The sequence below is a fragment of the Fragaria vesca genome, linkage group LG2, assembly GCF_000184155.1.
Source record: "Fragaria vesca subsp. vesca linkage group LG2, FraVesHawaii_1.0, whole genome shotgun sequence".
Lineage (NCBI taxonomy): Eukaryota > Viridiplantae > Streptophyta > Magnoliopsida > Rosales > Rosaceae > Fragaria > Fragaria vesca.
Genome location: NC_020492.1, coordinates 23,188,908 through 23,207,535, shown reverse-complemented (window position 1 = coordinate 23,207,535; position 18,628 = coordinate 23,188,908). Strand labels below are relative to the sequence as shown.

Genomic DNA, 18,628 nt, shown 5'->3' with positions numbered 1-18,628 from the left:
CATTAGAATCCATATGAAGGTCACTAAAGTAAACCTCTTGAGCAGACGAACTTTACTTTGATATGGCCTTTTATGGCTTTGACCTTGGTTGAAATTCATCAGTAATTATCTCTCCTGAGTGTACCTCACAGCTGCATTCATCTTGGTTTTTTTCTTTTTTTTTCTTTGGTAATGTTTTGTTGTTGTGCTCATATAATGAAAACAAAAAATTCAAAAGGACCTTCGTGATCAGATATATTGTCTAGTAGCGCACAATAATTAGTATGTACAATTGCAGGGTAGTGGAACGACCAAGGAGAAGACAGGAGTGAAACTTGTTGACTTGGGTTACCGACGGGCAAAAGCTGTGAAGGCAGCAAATAAGGCATTGGATACTGGCAAGATTGTAAAGAAGGACAGCAAGAAATCTAATCGTCCTCCGCAAAGGACCCAGTCAAGGACAGAGGAGATGCAGGACCTATTCCAGAGTGATATGAGTCTAGGCAAACAGAACCGAAAAAGTGGTGGCACAGGAAAGAAAAAGTCCAAGAATTCCTTCAAAAGCAAGTCAAGGTATGAAGCACTTTAGCTTGTGATATGTTACATACATAACCAGTCTGTGTTTTCATCAGATAGCCTTAAATGGAACTCATTGTTTGCTTTTAGCACATGATTATTTTATTCATACTCCATTCAAGTCCTTTTGTTATTGCAAAGTCTTTATGGAAACAGGGTTTCTGTTTAAATCAAATTTGCGAGTGATTTGATGATCTTCGGTATGGTTTAATGCCTGACATAAGGCATTAGTCTGGTATTTGGAGATTCTTTGAGAAACAAAAGGAGATAAAGAAAAGGAATGAATGACTTTTCGTGCGTAGGAGAAGAGTATCGCATCAGAGTACTCTGATATTCATGTATTACCTAAATTCTGTAATAAAATATTGTCAATTTTGATTTGTTTTGTTTTGTTTTACAGGTACAAACGAAGATAGTTCCATGGACCTCACTGGTGGAATGGTGTATTCCATTAATGTAATTTATCTTCTATAGCTTTTTTTGATATTTTAATTTCTGTGTAATTTTTTCATCTTTTTCGTTATATTTGTTTAGACCGATATAAGGTTTCAGTGTATTGGGCGGCAGTTATGCCCATTTATCAACTTTCTGACCCATTTACGTCATGTGGCCCAATAGCCCTGGTTTCAGAAACCTTCTTGAAAAGCTTTCTAATTGCATGTCGCTCGGAAATCTTTCTGATGTTTTCGGAAAGGCAAATGGAAAAAATCCCCATTTTTTACTGCATTTGCAGGTGGAAAAGTGATGCATTGATGGGGTTGGATATTCATATAAAAAAATTCGGTTCTAGTTTGTATTGATTTTGAAAAATCATATAAAAAAATCGGTTCTAGTTTTTTCAGTTCTGTCAATTCAAGAAGTGCTCAAAATTCAAGACCTAAATGCGTAAAAAAATTTGTAAAAAAATAAGAACTTGAATTTTTAACCAAAAAAACGTGTGCATAGTCAACATATATTGATGAAAAACAAGTTTTTAAATAAAAAATTTGAAGTTGGAGAAAATTGGAGAAAATTCAACAGCATGCTTCCATGGGGTTGGATATTCATAACATCACTAGTGGAAAAAATCACCATTTTTTGTTGCACTTGCAGATGGAAAAGTGACGTAATGATGCCACCTCTTTGTATTGATTTTGAAAAATCATAAAAAAAAAGTCGGCTCTATTTTTTTCAGTTCTGTCAGTTCAAGAAATGCTCAAAATTCAGAACTTAACTGCGTAAAAATGTTTGTAAAAAAATATGAACTTGTGTTTTTAACTAAAAAAACGTGTGCTACAGATTTTGATGAAAAACGAGTTTTTAAACCAAAAAAATTAAAGTTGGAGAAAATTCAGCAACATGCTCCCATGGGGTTGGATGTTCATAATTTCATTAGGGTTTGGAAAAGTCACCATTTTTTACTGCACTTGCAGGTGGAAAAGTGACGCAATGATGCCACCTCTTTGTATTGACTTTGAAAAATCATATAAAAAAATCAGCTCGAGTTTTTTCAGTTCTGTCAGTTTAAGCAGTGCTCAAAATTTAGGACCTAAATGCGTAAAAAAATTTGTAAAAAAATAAGAACTTGCATTTTTAACCAAAAAAACGTGTGCTATAGTCCACAGATTTTGATGAAAAACGAGTTTTTAAACAATAAAAATTGTAGTTGGAGAAAATTGAGCAGCATGCTCCAATGGGGTTGGATATTCATAATTTCACTAGAGTTTGGAAAAAATCAACTTTTTTTACTACACTTGCAAGTGGAAAAGTGACGCAGTGATGCCACCTCTTTGTATTGACTTTGAAAAATCATATAAAAAAATCAGCTCGAGTTTTTTCAGTTCTGTCAATTCAAGAAGTGCTCAAAATTCAGGACCTAAATGCGTAAAAAAATTTGTAAAAAAATAAGAACTTGCATTTTTAACCAAAAAAAACGTAGTGTATAGTCCACAGATATTGATGAAAAACGAGTTTTTAAACAATAAAAATTGTAGTTGGAGAAAATTGAGCAGCATGCTCCCATGGGGTTGGATATTCATAATTTCACTAGAGTTTGGAAAAAATCACCTTTTTTTACTACACTTGCAAGTGGAAAAGTGACACAATGATGCCATCTTTTTGTATTGACTTTGAAAAATCATATAAAAAATGGGCTTTAGTTTTTTCAATTCTGTCAATTCAAAAGGTGCTCAAAATTCAGGAACACGCTCCATAGGGTTGGACCTTCATAACCTTATTATTGTTTTGCAAAAATCACATTTTTTCACTGCACTTGCAAGTGAAAAAGTGATGCGACGATACCACCTCTTGTGGGCGCTAAGAGATAGTAGTAATTTTTCTCTAAAAAATGGAAAATGAGCAGTAGGTATGGCAGTTTTTGCAACTAACTGTATGCCGATGAGTGCATGAAAATGAAGTGAATTCAAGTCATGAAAGACTTTTCTCTTTAACATCAGGTAAACCTGCTTATCAAATCAGCGAGCACCACTAAATTAATGTAGGATTTGTTCCTATAATTTCTGTGATATACATAGGCAAAGAAATTACAGCTACACGTACCAAATCTCCTATGATGCAAAGGCCTGTATGTAACACAGAAAATAAAAGGAAAAAAAAGAAAATAAAAATTAAACAACCTAACTTTCTTCCTTCAGCACTTATGATAAATGATGTTACATGATAATTACCTCCAACTTTATTCAGTTCTATAAAAGCGAATGAACGCGAATGAACTCTCCTACCTCAGGATCATGTTTGGGACGAGTGTATCAATGGAGTTGGTTGGATTTATGAAACTGTTGCAAAGATAGGACAGCATGCGGTTAAGACTTGAGAATTTCTATCTCCATGGGGGTTGCTGATGTCTGTAACTAAACGGGTAAGGTTCCCAACCACCTTCTGGTTCTTTCCTTTTTCCACCAACATTAGAACTAGAAGGGGGTTGTAAGCTGTTCCTGAGATGCTCATCCATAGATCCACCTTGGCCATGAATGAAAAGGTGCCTCAAGCCCGAATCTCTATTGCCACTCTCAACCATGAAGCCAGAGTTTAGATCAAAACTGGGACGCGATGGCCCAGCACCATTTAGAGCCGGTTGCATGCCATTCATATTCATGAGAAATGGTGACTGAGAGAACGGAGGTGGAACAGCTGATGCAGAGCCCATAACTTGAGGCACAACCGGAACAGGGGATCCTCTTGAATCCACCATGTAGGGGATTGCTCCACCAGGTCCATACATGGTTGACGAGAAAGACATTGTGGGCCCTGCAGCCAGTCCATTGTACCCAAAAATAGGAGAGTTGGTGTAAGAAACCCTTGAACCCAACTCTAAAAGACTTCCCGCTCTTGCCAAGTTGGGATCTCCTGCAGTCTCAATAATACCCTTGCCATTTGATAGGGACAAGGTTTGAGGAGCATCATTTCTTTTAATCTCCACTCTGGTACCCATGATAGAAATAACTGAACCATCTAGCTGCCCTCTATATGCAGCTGCACTTTGAGGAGACTTACCATGCCCTTGATCAATAGAATCATTAAGAAAAAAAGGCCTGTCATTCAAATCAAAATTCCTCATCAAAGGCTGCATTGATGATGACGATGAAGCAGGAGATGGGCTGCGACGGGGATTTCGGTTATACAAGAACTGTCCTTCCACTCTTAAGTTCAATGGAAGAACATCACCATCATCATCAATACGGTTCAAATCCAAGTTGGGCCTACCCAGTCTACTTTGGCTCACTTCCCCTGAAGATTCCCCAGAAGGGAGGCCAGACGACAATGGAATTTGTTTTTCCAAATCATCTCCTCCAAGAGCAACATTCAAATCTAAACACTGGTAGTCTGACCTCTGCTTTGAGCTATCAGTGGTGGCCCCTGCAGAAAGATTTTTCTCAGACTCTAAAAACCTGCGAGGAGATGCTCGACGAAAAGCACTATTGCCAAGAGAGCCTTTCAATCCAATTGCCCCTTCAAACTGCAAAGGGGCCACAGGTAGATCAGCAGCTGGTGGTGGTCTGGAAAAAGGAATTGGAGCAGAGACGGGATTTGTTGAACAATCCATCTCATCAGAACTCACTTCTTCATTTAGATCAAAACCACAGAGACCCTTTTCTGAGTTAACTTCTGGTTCTTGAGCCGTTTCAGTCACTTGAGATGACTCCATGTCATGAATGGAATGTTCAGGTACCATTTCCTGATGTTCCGACTCAACTACGTCCTTCTCAGGATTTGCCTCCACAGAATGAACTTGTTCAACTGGCACATCCTTTGGTGCAACTTCAGTTAGTGGGTCTTGCTTTTCATTTATAGAGTCTGGGCTACCAGGTTGTCTGAGTCCACCCCCTGACAATTTCCCAGAAGATGAACTGCAGTATGGTTCTCTGTAATCCACCACTTCTCTTTCTACTTCTTGAGCAACCTGTCGAGCAACTTCAAGAGCGTCAACCATCCCATACTCAACATCGATATCAGACCTTCTCTTTTCAAATATATTGCTAGGAAAAACAACTTTGCTGGGAAAAACACTAGCAACAGTCAATTCATCGCCTTCATCACTCTCTTGCCCTTCATCACTTGCTTGCCCTTCATCCTCGTCAACAGCACCCAGGTCATCCATCCTGGACGAAGTCTCTATATCTTCAACTTTTCCAGACAAACTACCATTACCTGACGACTCCTGAGGTAAGTTTGAACAGTCACTATCTTGAACTGCAGTGTTGCAATGATCAACACTTCTTGTATCATCCATCACAGCTGTTGTATCGTCCGACACAACCGTAGTTCCATCCACCACAACTGTTGTATCGTCCCTCACAACCTGTGGATCAGATATACAGATCTTGTATTGTCCATCACCACTCAGAGGATCAAGCTTTTGACAGAAACCATCCTCTTTGGCATCTGCATTTTTTTGTAAATCATTCACAAAAACCTGGGCAGTTGCAGCATCAGTTTCTGAACAAACAACCCCAGATTCCAATGGAGGTCCGGACACAGAAGAGATGTCAGTCACACCTAAGTTCTTTGGAGAACCATCGACTGTGTGCTTCTGTTCTTCATTCCTGGGCACCTCATTCAATTTTGGGTCATCTGACAAATCAGCACTGCTCATCTTTGCAACAGGAAGATTAGAACTTCCAATTAAAGCATTTTCTCCTAAAGAACATACAGAGGATTCATCTTTTATAGGACTTGGTTGAATAGCCTCCAAAATAACAGACCCCAAAGGATCCGGAGAACTATCTTTATTGTCTTCAATCTCTGAGAGTTTGTGGGCTGGGGACTGTTTGTTACATGTTGAAATCTGTACATCAGCACTTTCTGGCTGAACACCCTCCGAACTGCTTAACGGCAATGTTTCGACTTGAGCAGTACCTGATGGGTGATTCTCGCTGGTAGAAACTACTTCTGAAGAAGAAATAATTAAAGCAGATGGCTTGGACTCTTGTACAGAAAGCTCAGAACTACCATCACCACAAAGAACCCCAGTATTCTCAATATCATGGTCAACTGCATCACCATCCTGCTTCCAGCTATCAAACAGCAGTCTTGCTAGATCTTGAACCTTCAAGCTTTTGTGGCCAAGAAGTCTCTCAACAGTACTCCAGATCCCCGTAGATATTGACCTTTTATTGTCAATCTGCAACTTTTCAAGTGCCCGTAACAGAGCAGTTATTGAATCTTCTACAAAACTTTCATTTGTATCATTAACTAAACTTTGAGCATCTTTCAGCCATTTATCAACAAACAAGACTCCATCCAATTGAATAAAAAGATCAAGACAATCTTTATTCTCTGTGGCAGCAATTGTACTTGCAACTGCAACCCACTGCCGGGTTGCCTCACCAGCATTATTCACAATAGAATCTTTCTCACTCCGCATTAACGTGACCAGCTCCTCAACTCGAGATGGAGCAGTTAGCCCATCTTTCATCTCAGTTAAGGTGAAAAAATCTTCGAGTGTCATGATGTTTTACATAACATGCTTAAAGCTGAAGAAGTCCATGTACATGATGTCCATTGAGCCGCAGAAGACTTTCAGGATAATATTTGTGAAATAGCACTGCAAAAGTGACATCAATTAGTAAGCATGCAGTGTGCAGCCACCAAGCATAAATATCTCGAGAATATTCTGTTTCTGCAATTGTCCTCATAAAAAATGTTCTGTACTAAGAAAACAAAATGTTCACCAGTATGTGGAAAATATAGTTTTCACTTCTCAGTAGTTACCACTTTTGTCTTCCACTTAGAAATAAAAAAACAATTTGAAGCACCAATTAGGTATTTCCAGTAATCAAATCACTAGTTTGGCCAACTTTTTTAAGCCTATGATAAATAGTTTTAGTAACAGTAACCCAACAACATGTTATAACAAAATTATAACTGTATTAGTGCAATTTTGAATATTGTTTGATAGTGTGGTTGAAATTGTACAAAGTGACATGGTCTGGTGAAAAATGTGCCATGTGCAGTGCAGGTAAACTGAAACTAAGATTACAGTTGAACATTTAGTAATAAACAACCTATATAGTACAATAAGTTAGTGTAGCTGGAATTATGACATGGAAGGTTGCAATTATATTTAATAGGGAAGAACTTGATTTAGAATAGATTATATCTTCATCACATAATAGATGAACCAGTACTGCAAGTATAACATTTGCTTCAACAATGCGAGCTCCTAAAGAGTACAAAACATCCAATAGAAAAATAAACAGTGATGTGCAAGTAGTTGAAATTGGCTTATGATTAGAACCCATATAACATTTGGTAAATCCCCAAGGCAGTAAATATTGAGCTGATACACAACTCATGCTGGCATAAGACAATAACATCCATAAATCTATAAATAAAAGAGAGCTCTGTTTACCTGATGCCAAGGTCGACCAAAACCAATATCGACTGGAATCAGACACAGTTAGGACTATCCTAACCCACAGTTTCACACATTAACAATTTCCTCTGTATAAGAACTTTACTCCTAAAGCCTAGTAGAACTATGTACTGATGTTCCTACCAAAGTCACATGAAGCGTCCTGTTGACCCTCATATACCAAAATCCGGATACAAGATTCACCATTTCACCATAACTGAAAGATCAACTTATTATGATTCTTACTACAAAAGCCAATTCAGAATCTAGTTGCTGGACCTTTTTTTTATTCCTCTCTTACATATCTCTACTTGCAAAGGGCAGTAAAAGAGTGTGGTCAAGTATTTGCATTGATATTCACACCTGGCACATTTCCACTTCCCTATGAACTAGGCAATTCCAAAATCACGAGCCATCTTACAAGGAACACACATTTTCTAACAGATCACAATACAATCAAATTTTTACGTTTACAGATCTACCAGGAAGAAAGCAGTTTCAAGTCTACAATAAATCACATTTTCTAGTATGTCACAGAAAAGCATGTGCATAGGCGGAACTATTCAGATTATTCACAACTCAAACTTGTACATGACACAAACTCAAAGATCATTCAGATTCAAATTGCATGATAGGAGGACACGTTAGAGTCTGTACCTGGTGTCAATTGCAACTATCAAATCAGAATCGCCAAATAAATTACTCCAAGAGGCAATAAATTGATATAAATAACCAATCCTGTACAAAAACAAAGAGGCAATCAATTGAAAATAAATTACAATAATCGAGTCTCACAATAAGCCGGAGACTAAAATCTCTATAAACATGAATAAACACATACGATAACTCTTTAATTTCATCAAATTTATGTTAAAAACATGGGGCAAAGAGCTGTGACTAGCTGTAGATGTAATATGAAACCCTAGAAACCAAATTAGCGAACCTAAAAGCAAGAAAAAGGCCCAGACTTACACAGCTCTGTGGTGTGAGAAATGGAGTGAAACACAAGCATTTTTGAGATTAAGAGAATTAATGCGGCGAGATATGGCCTTAATTTCGGATTACCCAAACCGGAAAACAATCAATTACACAAAAATCATAATGCACAAAACGCAATTTCAATCGTAAACTTTACCTTGGTCGACGAATTCGAAAACCCTAGCTCCGGCTCCGGCGCAGTAGCAATTGACTCGAAGCTCTATGAGAGATTTGGGATTGCTCTATTAGCCCTAGGGCTTTATTTTCCCTTTTCAGTTTGGTTTCGCAAAACCCTCGCTCGAAGAAGCAGAGAGAGAAAGAGAGAGAAGAGTCGGACGTTTTCTTTGTTTTTGTTTTTTATTTTTAATTTTCTGAAATTCTGAATTAGTCTGAGCTTGGGTTTCTCATTTTCATCTCATTCCCTTTTAGCCCGCAATTGCCAATTGCATAGGTGGCACGTGTAGCGCGTGCGCGGCCCGAGGATGAACCGGGGTGTATGTATGTGTGTGATATATTTTGGGGAAATATAAAAAAAGACAGGTGGGTGCACCAAACACCAAAACTGTCAATTTTGAAGCAGCTCTTTTGTGGGGCTTGTTCTATAATGAGGTTTGATGAAAGGAGTGGGGTGGACATGGTCTAACATAGCCCTATACGGAAAACGAGAGCGGCTACTCATTGTCGTTTTCATGGGCTCTGATCACGTGTACCACACACAAGCTTACATGAACTCCAGAGGGTTAGCTAGCTAACAATGTCTCGACTCAGTGACGAGCCTAGTTTGATCAAGTTTGCTCTCATACTTGTGCAAAATGACTAGGGAATATGAGGAAGGGTGAGAGTTCCTTCAAATGTATCAAGGAGTAAAGATGAAACTTTATAGTTATGAAAGTTCAGTTAATGAATGGTCCTGCATATCATCTCACGTTTCTATCATTCTTCTGGTGACATTTATCAGCTCTTATTAGTTAGTATACACCAATTAATTGTTGTAATGTCTATGAGAAAGAAGAATGATTGAACACTTCAACATACATTTCCCTTCCTTAAAGAGATGTAACAAATTCCCATAACTCTTTGGTACTTCCAAATAATGAGAAGCACAAAACATTGGCCACCAAATTTGCTCGAAATTGTTCCACATTACAGAACCCGTGAAACACTGAAACATATATGATATACGTATTACTGAAATATCTCTAACAAAGGCTCAAAGTTCAAACTTATCTTCTATGGTTCCAAGAAACACATCTCTACGACTTTGACTATTTTAACAACATTCAACACAACAAGTGACACCGGTCAAAGGTTGACCAGAGCCCTGCTTCCCCCATTGTTTCCTAACATGTCATCGTTTCCCACTTGGTTATAAGTCTACGACAATATTATTTTGTGGTCGAGGCTAAATTCAAATGGGCTTCAAAAGGACCTTTTTCCTCAAAACACGGCTTCAGATAATGAGATGATTACGAATATGAGCACCAGATGCTTCCTCTTGGTGACAAGAAGTGCACAAACACCATGATTTAGAGAAGAAGGATGAGGGCTCTAAAAGTTTATGCTAATCAACAGAGATTGGGACTTCGGATTCAGTCCAACATCACAGTCATTAGTCACAAACCCTGACCTAAGTATATTCTAAAGGCATGGCCGCATGGGAAAGTGACCTCCACAACATACAAGGGGGCTAACAATTGTACATTAACAATTCAAGATCTTATATGATCTCTGTGTGCGTCAGCCATATCCGCCAGTCAAAATATCACCTAAACCTTAGGATGCAAGCGTCATACTACTTGATTAGAGGAGACTAAAATGTTTAAGTATCGTGTAGAAATCTACCTATACACCCTTTCTTTCTACATTTTGATTGCAGCTTGGCGCTAATCAACCAGACCAGACCTTAAATTAGACATGTATCCTAATGTTATGACTATACAAGGGTCCAAACACAAAAACGACCCCCATGTATAGTACCAAAATTTGGACCTATCAAATGAGTGTAACTAAATACGGAGATTGCTCTGGAGCAAGCGCACAAGAGAGATGCTACCTTGCGTTCTTGTTCTTCCTTCTGCAGCTGATTTCTTTCCGCCCTGCAAAGTTTGGTAAACTTTAGGCAAGGCAACTCATTTCAAGTGTGCTAAGTCTCACATTCAACAAGGTCTGTCCTGCTTTTAACTAATCCTGGCACGGCTAATTTCCATAATCCAAAAAATTTAAACAGTGCAACTTTCTTTTTCCCTCTTCTGTAAGTGGTTTTAGAAACCCATTACATATATCTAACAAGTTTAAAGTTTACCTTTGGTTTCTCATTATCATCCTCAGGGTCCAAGGTACTGAAATTTCTTAATAAGGTAGCTGAGGCGGGCAACAGTCTCCTGGTTATTGCAAAATAAAACGATTAATCAAGTCTCATTGCAACATAACAAGATCAAGCAGATTTATCATGAAATAATCCAGAGGAAAACTTGGTGAACATTTTGAAAATACCTTTTTGGTTTCTCTGGCTTGGTAGGTATATCTACTCTTGGTTCACTGTCAGGCACATCGGTAATGTTACACTCCTTTGTTGAAACAACATCTTCCTTCGGTGATGCTGGCAGATCAAATGATTCCTAAGAGAAAAGGAAGAATCCAAAAAAGAAATTGAGAGAGAGAGAGACCCATTAGTTAATTTTAGGGGCCAAGAAATTGCTACAGTAAACAAATATTTAAAATTTAAAATGATGGTTAAGTAAGCAAGAGATAACTTTGAACTCTAGCAGAATAGCAGAAGACCAGACCTAAGAAAATCTCTAGCAGAAGATGGCATGCCAAAGGGATAGCAGTGAGGGATGAATGAATGTGGTATCTCACACCACATTCACATGAACTCATGTGTAGACAAGTGAAAATTATAAGCTTAAGTTATAAAACAGAAATGAAGGGAGGATAATGCTAAGCTCTTACCTTTGACTTCCCGATATCATTCTTAACATTAGAACTTGGCAATAGAGATGAAACAGGCAAAACTCTCCTGATGGCACAACAATATCCAAAGATTATTAGGGATAAATTACTCTTATATGCAAGCATTCCTGTCAAGGAAATCGATTTGCAGCACATGTTTCCAGAAAAGACGAGGATAAAAAGGCAGAACACAATAAACCTATCATGAAATCCCATCCCAATAACTAACCTTTCTGACTTGTCCATTTGCAAAGCCTTGGAAGAAGTATCAAGTCTAGACCCGTCAGCGCTAGTGCAATGTTCAGTATATACAGCATCTGATGATTCCTATTTACAAAAAGAAAGAAATAGCAAACAATTTTTAGTGTTGTAAATAAACTAAAAGAGTAGAGATTGGTTGAAATAGTAAGACCATATATACAATTGTACACACAAAAGATAGAAGTATGAAATAAGTTATAATAAGTTACATATCCCTGCAGAAAAACAAAATGAAGAGTTATAAAATATTCCAAAAGTATAACCTCGTCCTCTTCACTCAGCAGGTCATCGAGCTCCACTGATGAGCAGCTATCCTTTCTATGAAGACCAACCGACTCAGAAGAGTTCACCAAAAGACCTGCAAGAGTTAAGCATGTAAACTAAAAGATAGAAACCATGATGAATTGATATCTATAAGGTAAAATCAAAGCGACATAAACACTGCCATTAAGGACATTTTATATGCAAAATCATGTATGACATGGTGATCCACTAGGACTATCATTTTCAAAGCTGATAATACTAGAAGTAGATTATTACATCCCTGTATCAAATGAATGTTGATATGCTAGATCATGATTGTTTGAAAAAAAACCTTTAAAATAAGAAACTGAGATAAGTAATATGTTTCACAAATCTATAATAAGAAAAGGCATAACTGAAAGCCATTAATGTTTAATTACTGAATCATTTCTAGTTCAAAATCCCTCAAAGAAAAATTCCTGACCAAAACAATTAGTTTTCTTTTGATGAAACCCAAACATGACTCCAGGCCCAGCAGCATCAGACTATCGGAGAATCTGTGTGTCCAAATTTCTAGATTTATGATGTTTCAAATCATACACGAAGCTACGGTTACAAAATGATAAGCATTTCTAGCTTAAACTCTTTAAATCTAACCTGCTATGTCTGCATTAGAATAACTATCCTCTATTCGTACACATTTAGGCTCAGACGCATCTTCCACACCATGTTCACTGCCAGAGATGCCCTCGCATATCTGTTTAATACATCAGAAAACAGTTATGCTTACTTTTAATCATCTTCAATGTCGATCACTAAGACAATATGATTATAATCTTCTCTCATCAGTTGTACCTGGTGATTCCAGTGGTCTGTGTTTCCAGGTCCAAGGCACGGATTACTATCATCGCCAACATCCGAAGTTTTCACCTTTATCAGGAAAGATGCCACTCAGTCTAAGGCATTACCTTAAAATAAGACACTAAAAGTATAATTTATCTTTGGCTTACAGTAGCATCAAATTGTTTTTCATCAGTATGGCTCTGAATCATAGCGGCATTAACATCAGGTCCATTGTCAACACACCCAAAGCCCTGCGAGTTAAAACCAAAACAAATGTTCTGAAAATCTATAAAAGGAAACATGGAGGTACCAGCCACCATAAATCTACACCTTGATGCCCATAGCCAAAGATCAAAGCAACTATGATCTTTAGCTTGAAATGCAGATCCAAATTATTCCAACATTTCCTTTAAAGGATGTAGTTTACAAACTAGAATAGTTTACGGAACCAACGTGGGTCGGCTTAGTTCGCCAAATATTATAAAAGCGGTAGTATAAGAGGGCTCCGTACCTGCACCTCAGAGAAAATTTTGTCATCCTCTTTTGAAGCCGAGTCCAATCTTTTGGGTCTGCCATTGTTGTCACATCTGCCTGAGTAGGAAACCTGAGCACCCAATGCGTGCAGAAAACAGTTGTCACACCATATGTACTATTCTAGCATGAGAATGAACTCTATGCGGAAGCCAACAGTTAAATAGACAATACCATCATACCTGATCAACATTGGATTTTATGTGGGAGCATGTGCAGCAGGACTTGATATCTGTCAGCTCTTTTTCCAGCTCAAGATGTCTTGTTTTTTCAGTCATGAGACTTTCCCTGAGATTCTTGATTTCGTTATTCGCCACCTGCTTATGACCAGAATTGATAAGTACAGTTTTTTTGGGAAATAATTGATGAAAACTAAGCTAGTTAGGAAAGGCACCAAAGTATAGAATGAACACTGCCTCAGATTGATCAACAAATGAGCATCAGAATTAATGAATGTATAGGAAAGCAATCTACAAACAAACTACATGAATGAATGTATGAGACTCTTTATTACCTTTAGTTTTTTGTTATACTCCTTCAAGACATTCCATATAGTTTTAGCAAAACTCTGCATAATCTGATGGTTTCTCTCTCCATCTGCGGCATCAACATAACACAGTTTTGGACCACCACTCATTTCCGACTTGCAGATTCTTTGTGCCACTATGACAAAACAAGCAAGTATTAAGCATTGCCAAAAAGATAATTAGGAAATACAGCTACAGAGTTGGAAGAAGAAAAAAACAAGGTAAACCAATGTAAGTTATCACACATAAGTACCTTCCTTGGTTGCTCCAGCTTCAGTTTCGATGCTTTTCTCTTGTTCAATCTGAAACCCAGCCAACAAACAATATGTTGGGATTTTGCCATTTCAAAGGAATCATTTAAAGAACATAATGGAAGAAAATAAATTTATTCTAAAGCGGCCAATGAAATTAAGAGAACAATTACAAGATATAAATAAGTGAACAACTCAGAAACAAGACATACCATACAAGACTCAGAACCTGTTAATTTCATTCTTTTATGGTGCTCAGTTCTAGACAAAGTCTGTATATGACGTTTGTTAGGAATATTTGAAGAGTCTTCAGCATTATTAAACCTGGACATATAGTATAGCAAAATTAACAACTGATGCGAAAAATAAATTGAAAGACAAATTCAGTGTGTTGCAAAGTTGTACTTGATTTCCATATAAGGTGAGGCCTGTCTTAGCAGGTGAGATGTATCACGATAATCTTCTTCACCTGATTTGACTGTTAAGATCTGTAATAGTAACAAATCAATAACATGAAATAATTTCAAAGAAAAATGCAAACTGAAATAGCACTCATCCGAGGTTTCTGGAAAATAAAAAAACGTAACAAGAGAAGGAAAAAAGCAAAAACTTACCAATGACATCCTCTTCCTGCCTTCCAAATAGTCTCTTAAGTACTTGGTCAACTGTCCAGATATCATAGCATCAGTAACAGAATCCTAAAAATTGTACCAAAGATATCATAAGGCCTCGAAAGACCATGTCTAGCACTATTTCACATTTTCAGTACCAACTGGTTTATTTAAGCCTATATGGATACAATTAGAGATGCACAATTGAGTTAACTACACATGTCATCCATATCTAATCCTAATATGCATATGTGTCTGTGTGTGGTAACACCAAGGATGAAAGAGAACGAAAGTTAATGAAAGACTACTGATAAGTAATATAGAACAAGTAAAGGAGATCTTACCAATGAGTTCTGAAAGTGCTTTTGCATTGGCTTCTTAGGGTTCTTCTGATGCTCCAATAAGGACTGAAACACCAAAAATAAGAGAATGACTAAGGGCACACACATATATATATTGAAACAGAGTGAAGACAAATAAAGGTCTCGATATTCTTTTCAAGCAGACATTTCCATAGAAAATGATACATTGGCTATCATCAAGCACACATGAAAAGGAAGATCCAGAAAACCAACTCAAGGGTACATACTCTCAAGCACAAGCCAAAAACCATTGATGTGTTGTTGATGAAATTACTTTCTAGCAACCTTGCTCCCTGCACCAAATATAATAGTAATAAGGAACAAAAAAACATTCTACAATGACCTTAGTTTGAAGAAATAATAAAATGGAAAAAAAAAAAGCCGAACCTGATTCCCAGTTCTCTTTTCTCTTTCAGCTCCAGCAAGGTCAACAATACTCAGGACAACTTCATTTGGTTTATTGTTATCCCCTCCATCAAACTTGTGGGCAACACCTCGGATGTTAATAATACACTGTGACCGGCTAGCAGAGATGAAAGATAGTACGAAATAAACGAACATGATATGATAATATGTGTCACTAAGCACATTAATAACATAGCAAGTCTATTCATGAAAGATTTCTATATGCTGAAGAGTTAAAATATAGCAATCCTGCACCTTGACTGGCTGTTTGAATTTGTTGTTGCAGTGGCACGTTTTTGCATTGCCTGAGCAACTAAGGATTCTGCCTGTCGAGCATCAGAAATGGCTATCTGTTCACAAAATAAATTAACTGCTGGTCATTTCAGACATTCAACCACATAGCCAAACAAACATCAAAGACTGTACTCAAACCTCTTGTAGGCCTTTCAGATTAGATTGTTGCATGGTTATTTCACCCCCATTCGGAGATAAATCAATCCATCTCTCTGCTTTACCTTTTTCAGTACTTATTTCAAACATCGATATGAAAAATGACCTAGCAAGATTAAGCAAACATTCCAAATCAGTAACGCAATGAATCAAACAAATAGAGGCAAAGCTCTAATAGTATGTTAATAAGACCTAATACCTCGGAGACTCGGTACTGCTACCCCGAGCTCGCTTAAATATGTGTTGAAGCGCAAGGGGTACCATTCCGGGCTCCCTCGGGCAACCGAAGACTGTATGAGTCTTGCCGGAGCCACTAGGCCCCATTGCTGCCAACATTCCACTCTTCCCCCTCAAAAAATCCTCTACCAGAGGCTTAACCATCGTCTCATACACCTCTTCCTATCACCAATCACACAAATTAAGAAATGCTGATCATCTCCATAAGAAAAAAAAAAAAAAAAAAACTAACTGAAATCAAAAATCAAACTCCTAAACTAGCAAAACCGGAAATGATAAAAGTCGGAGAAGCAAAACCTGAGAGGAATCGGGGGAGAAGACGTGTGAGAACCCATCGTAGACCTCAGACTTGAGCCGATTAGGCTCCTGCAAGGCTAGAGGCGGCGACACCGTCACCGAGCGAGCACTGTTCACCTTGACACAGACCTCGGCGCTAGGGCTTTTCTTCTTCTTCTGTTGCTCTCTCGCCGCGTTCCTAGGGTTTTGCGGCCACACGTTCTTGGATCTGGCCTTCGAATCTCCGGCGACGCCGCTCCGTTTGTCCGAGGGCTTCAGCAGAGGTCGAATTCGGAGGAAGACTCGGAGATTCTCCGGGTCGGGTTTCGAGTTGGATATGTCCATGGAGAGGATCTCTTCCGTCGGGAAAGGGACTTTAGGCACAGTTGTACATGACGGAGTTGGAATTCCGGCTGCTGCGGTTGCCGGAGTAGTTAACGGCCTCGCTCTACGGTGAGGGTTACGCCGCACCGTCACCGTGGATGGACACTGGTCCAGGATTGTGGGGTCCATACTTTTGGCGCCGATCCGTGTTGGCTTTCGTCTCTACTCTACCGCTCTCTCTCCCTTCTTGGTTTTGCGCTTAGCGCTAAAAATGTTTGGGTTTTGAAATTGAAAAGCTGGTTCTGGCGAAATGGGAATGAGAAGGGCAGAATTACCTTTTACCCCTTTGTGGTCCGTACAATTGGGCCGAAAGGCCCAAAAAGAAAGAGCGGGCTGTACCCAAATAAGAAATATAGGCCTGAAGAATATACCAAATGTTTAACAAAGGGGATATTAATGTCATTAGATCAAATGATATTGGGCAAATGTAACAAAAATATGCAAATGGATCTATAGAGATTGGATTGCCGGTTTGCCACCCTCTATACTGAGATTATGATTACATTATTTGATTTTGTGCTTAAACGTATATAAGATAGTCATTATATAGAAGCGTGAGATTTTAGAGACGTAGTCGAAGATCTTCTACTTGGATAACAAAATATGTGTTGTGATCCTCCTCTATCACTTGATATTTATCAAGTCGTATTTCTCAAAAAAGCGATTTGATTGATGGAATTTGGTATGATACTTATAAAATCGATGAACATGAATTATAAGATATTAAATTCATTAAACAATATTGGATTTTGCAAAATGTAGATGGTCAATCGCGGCTCATAATTAATCAATCATAAATCATTAAAGAGTACAACTGATGGAATCACAATACTAATTTTTACATATATTCATGTATGGCTCAACAATTATTATTGGAAAAGAAAAATCTGCAATGTCCATATTATGTCCATATTTTGTGGGAAGAAAACAAGCACATGGGCGATGGCGATGAATCTTTATCATGCAGCTGAAAATCAAGCTTACTGGCAACATCAACTTCATATAGATCTTTGTTATAATTGAGAAACTCATCGAGGGCCAAAGAGTAGAGTGACTTATGTTTCACATCAGTAGTCATACAGACGTTTATGGCTGTGTTGTTGTTGTTCCACGACCATGCCCTCTTCATTGGTCTTCAAACCGATTCCCTTGATAAGAACACCTGCCAGAAAATTTTCAGTAAGAAACAAGCTGATCAAGAATAGATTATTTGAATGCAATGAAATTGAATAATGCGAATAAGTATTTGTTACCTGAATTGCTTCTCCACGTTTTTATACAAAGAAATGAATGTCGAATAGTAATCGATGTTCCTATCAATAGTCGATCTCATTATATCGGCCTCCATGACTGATAAAACGAGAGAAGAATAAAGAGAAAGCAAAGGGAGAGAGGCGCGAGAGGATTAGGGTTGATGAGCAGTGTGATAGAAACCGGGGTTTTATAAGGTGCAGAGGTTTGTTAGGGTCGGGAATATCTCCTAATTTATTGCAATATATATGGGATTCCAAAACATCTATTAGGGTTAATTAGGATTCTATTTCCGTTAAACTTTAATCACTGTCGCGGGCATTATGGGGAGTGAAATTTTTGGTGAAATTTTGGCACCAGATAGGGGTTAATGTCTTTTATTTTATAGAATAAATAGAACCTCAAAATTATAAATGTACGAAGGTTATACTAGTAACTTGAACACATATGTATGCCTTACAAAAAGAAAAGAAAAAAAAGAGGTTACTAGCTTTGACCTGTTGTAGGTATTTCCAATAGTTTCATGGTGGTGCATTGTAATGTTGATCTTAGGCGTTTTTTTAGGTTTAAGAGTCTTTTAGGCTATTTAGAGAGTTGGTGACGAAGTATTGTAGTCTTTCATTCTCTTTATTACTTTATCAACTCGTTGACAACATAA

The 18,628-nt window shown here is 37.9% G+C and overlaps 3 protein-coding genes across 3 annotated transcripts in view; 1 reads left to right on the top strand and 2 right to left on the bottom strand.

Annotated features, from left to right (window-relative positions):
* LOC101307177 (DEAD-box ATP-dependent RNA helicase 28-like) overlaps positions 1-1,137 on the top strand; it is a 6,419-nt gene extending 5,282 nt beyond the window's left edge. The window contains exons 18-20 of the mRNA XM_004292893.1: positions 132-145; positions 278-552; positions 956-1,137. Of these exons, the coding sequence (XP_004292941.1) occupies positions 132-145; positions 278-552; positions 956-971 (305 nt within the window). The 3' untranslated portion in view covers positions 972-1,137. The remainder of the gene's footprint in view (positions 1-131; positions 146-277; positions 553-955) is intronic.
* A 1,810-nt stretch (positions 1,138-2,947) lies between these two features.
* On the bottom strand, positions 2,948-8,741 carry LOC101306886. The gene is made up of 3 exons (XM_004292892.1): positions 8,544-8,741; positions 8,066-8,146; positions 2,948-6,598 (listed from the first exon to the last, which is right to left on the bottom strand). Exon 3 carries the CDS (start codon positions 6,500-6,502, stop codon positions 3,374-3,376), a length of 3,129 nt encoding a protein of 1,042 aa, XP_004292940.1. The 5' UTR covers positions 6,503-6,598; positions 8,066-8,146; positions 8,544-8,741; the 3' UTR covers positions 2,948-3,373.
* LOC101306598 lies at positions 7,148-16,848 on the bottom strand. Its single transcript, XM_004292891.1, has 24 exons — positions 16,357-16,848; positions 16,022-16,221; positions 15,805-15,928; positions 15,628-15,722; positions 15,355-15,490; positions 15,195-15,260; positions 14,950-15,012; positions 14,609-14,692; positions 14,400-14,482; positions 14,207-14,318; positions 13,997-14,045; positions 13,731-13,879; positions 13,399-13,533; positions 13,197-13,289; positions 12,853-12,936; positions 12,698-12,772; positions 12,500-12,599; positions 11,863-11,957; positions 11,809-11,814; positions 11,568-11,665; positions 11,339-11,405; positions 10,880-11,004; positions 10,689-10,767; positions 7,148-7,216 (listed from the first exon to the last, which is right to left on the bottom strand). The coding sequence occupies exons 1-24, from the start codon at positions 16,846-16,848 to the stop codon at positions 7,148-7,150; spliced, it is 2,679 nt and encodes an 892-aa protein (XP_004292939.1).
* Between the last annotated feature and the right edge of the window lie 1,780 nt (positions 16,849-18,628).

What these genes read in the sequence shown, in the direction of transcription:
- LOC101306886 (XM_004292892.1), bottom strand. Translation starts at nt 6,502, where the DNA reads ATGACACTCGAAGATTTTTTCACCTTAACTGAGATGAAAGATGGGCTA.
- LOC101306598 (XM_004292891.1), bottom strand. Translation starts at nt 16,848, where the DNA reads ATGGACCCCACAATCCTGGACCAGTGTCCATCCACGGTGACGGTGCGG. An exon ending in AGCACTTTCAGAACTCATTG is followed by an intron (nt 14,693 to 14,949) that starts GTAAGATCTCCT and finishes TACAATTTTTAG; the next exon opens with GATTCTGTTACTGATGCTAT. An exon ending in AGCTGGAGCAACCAAGGAAG is followed by an intron (nt 13,880 to 13,996) that starts GTACTTATGTGT and finishes GTTTTGTCATAG; the next exon opens with TGGCACAAAGAATCTGCAAG.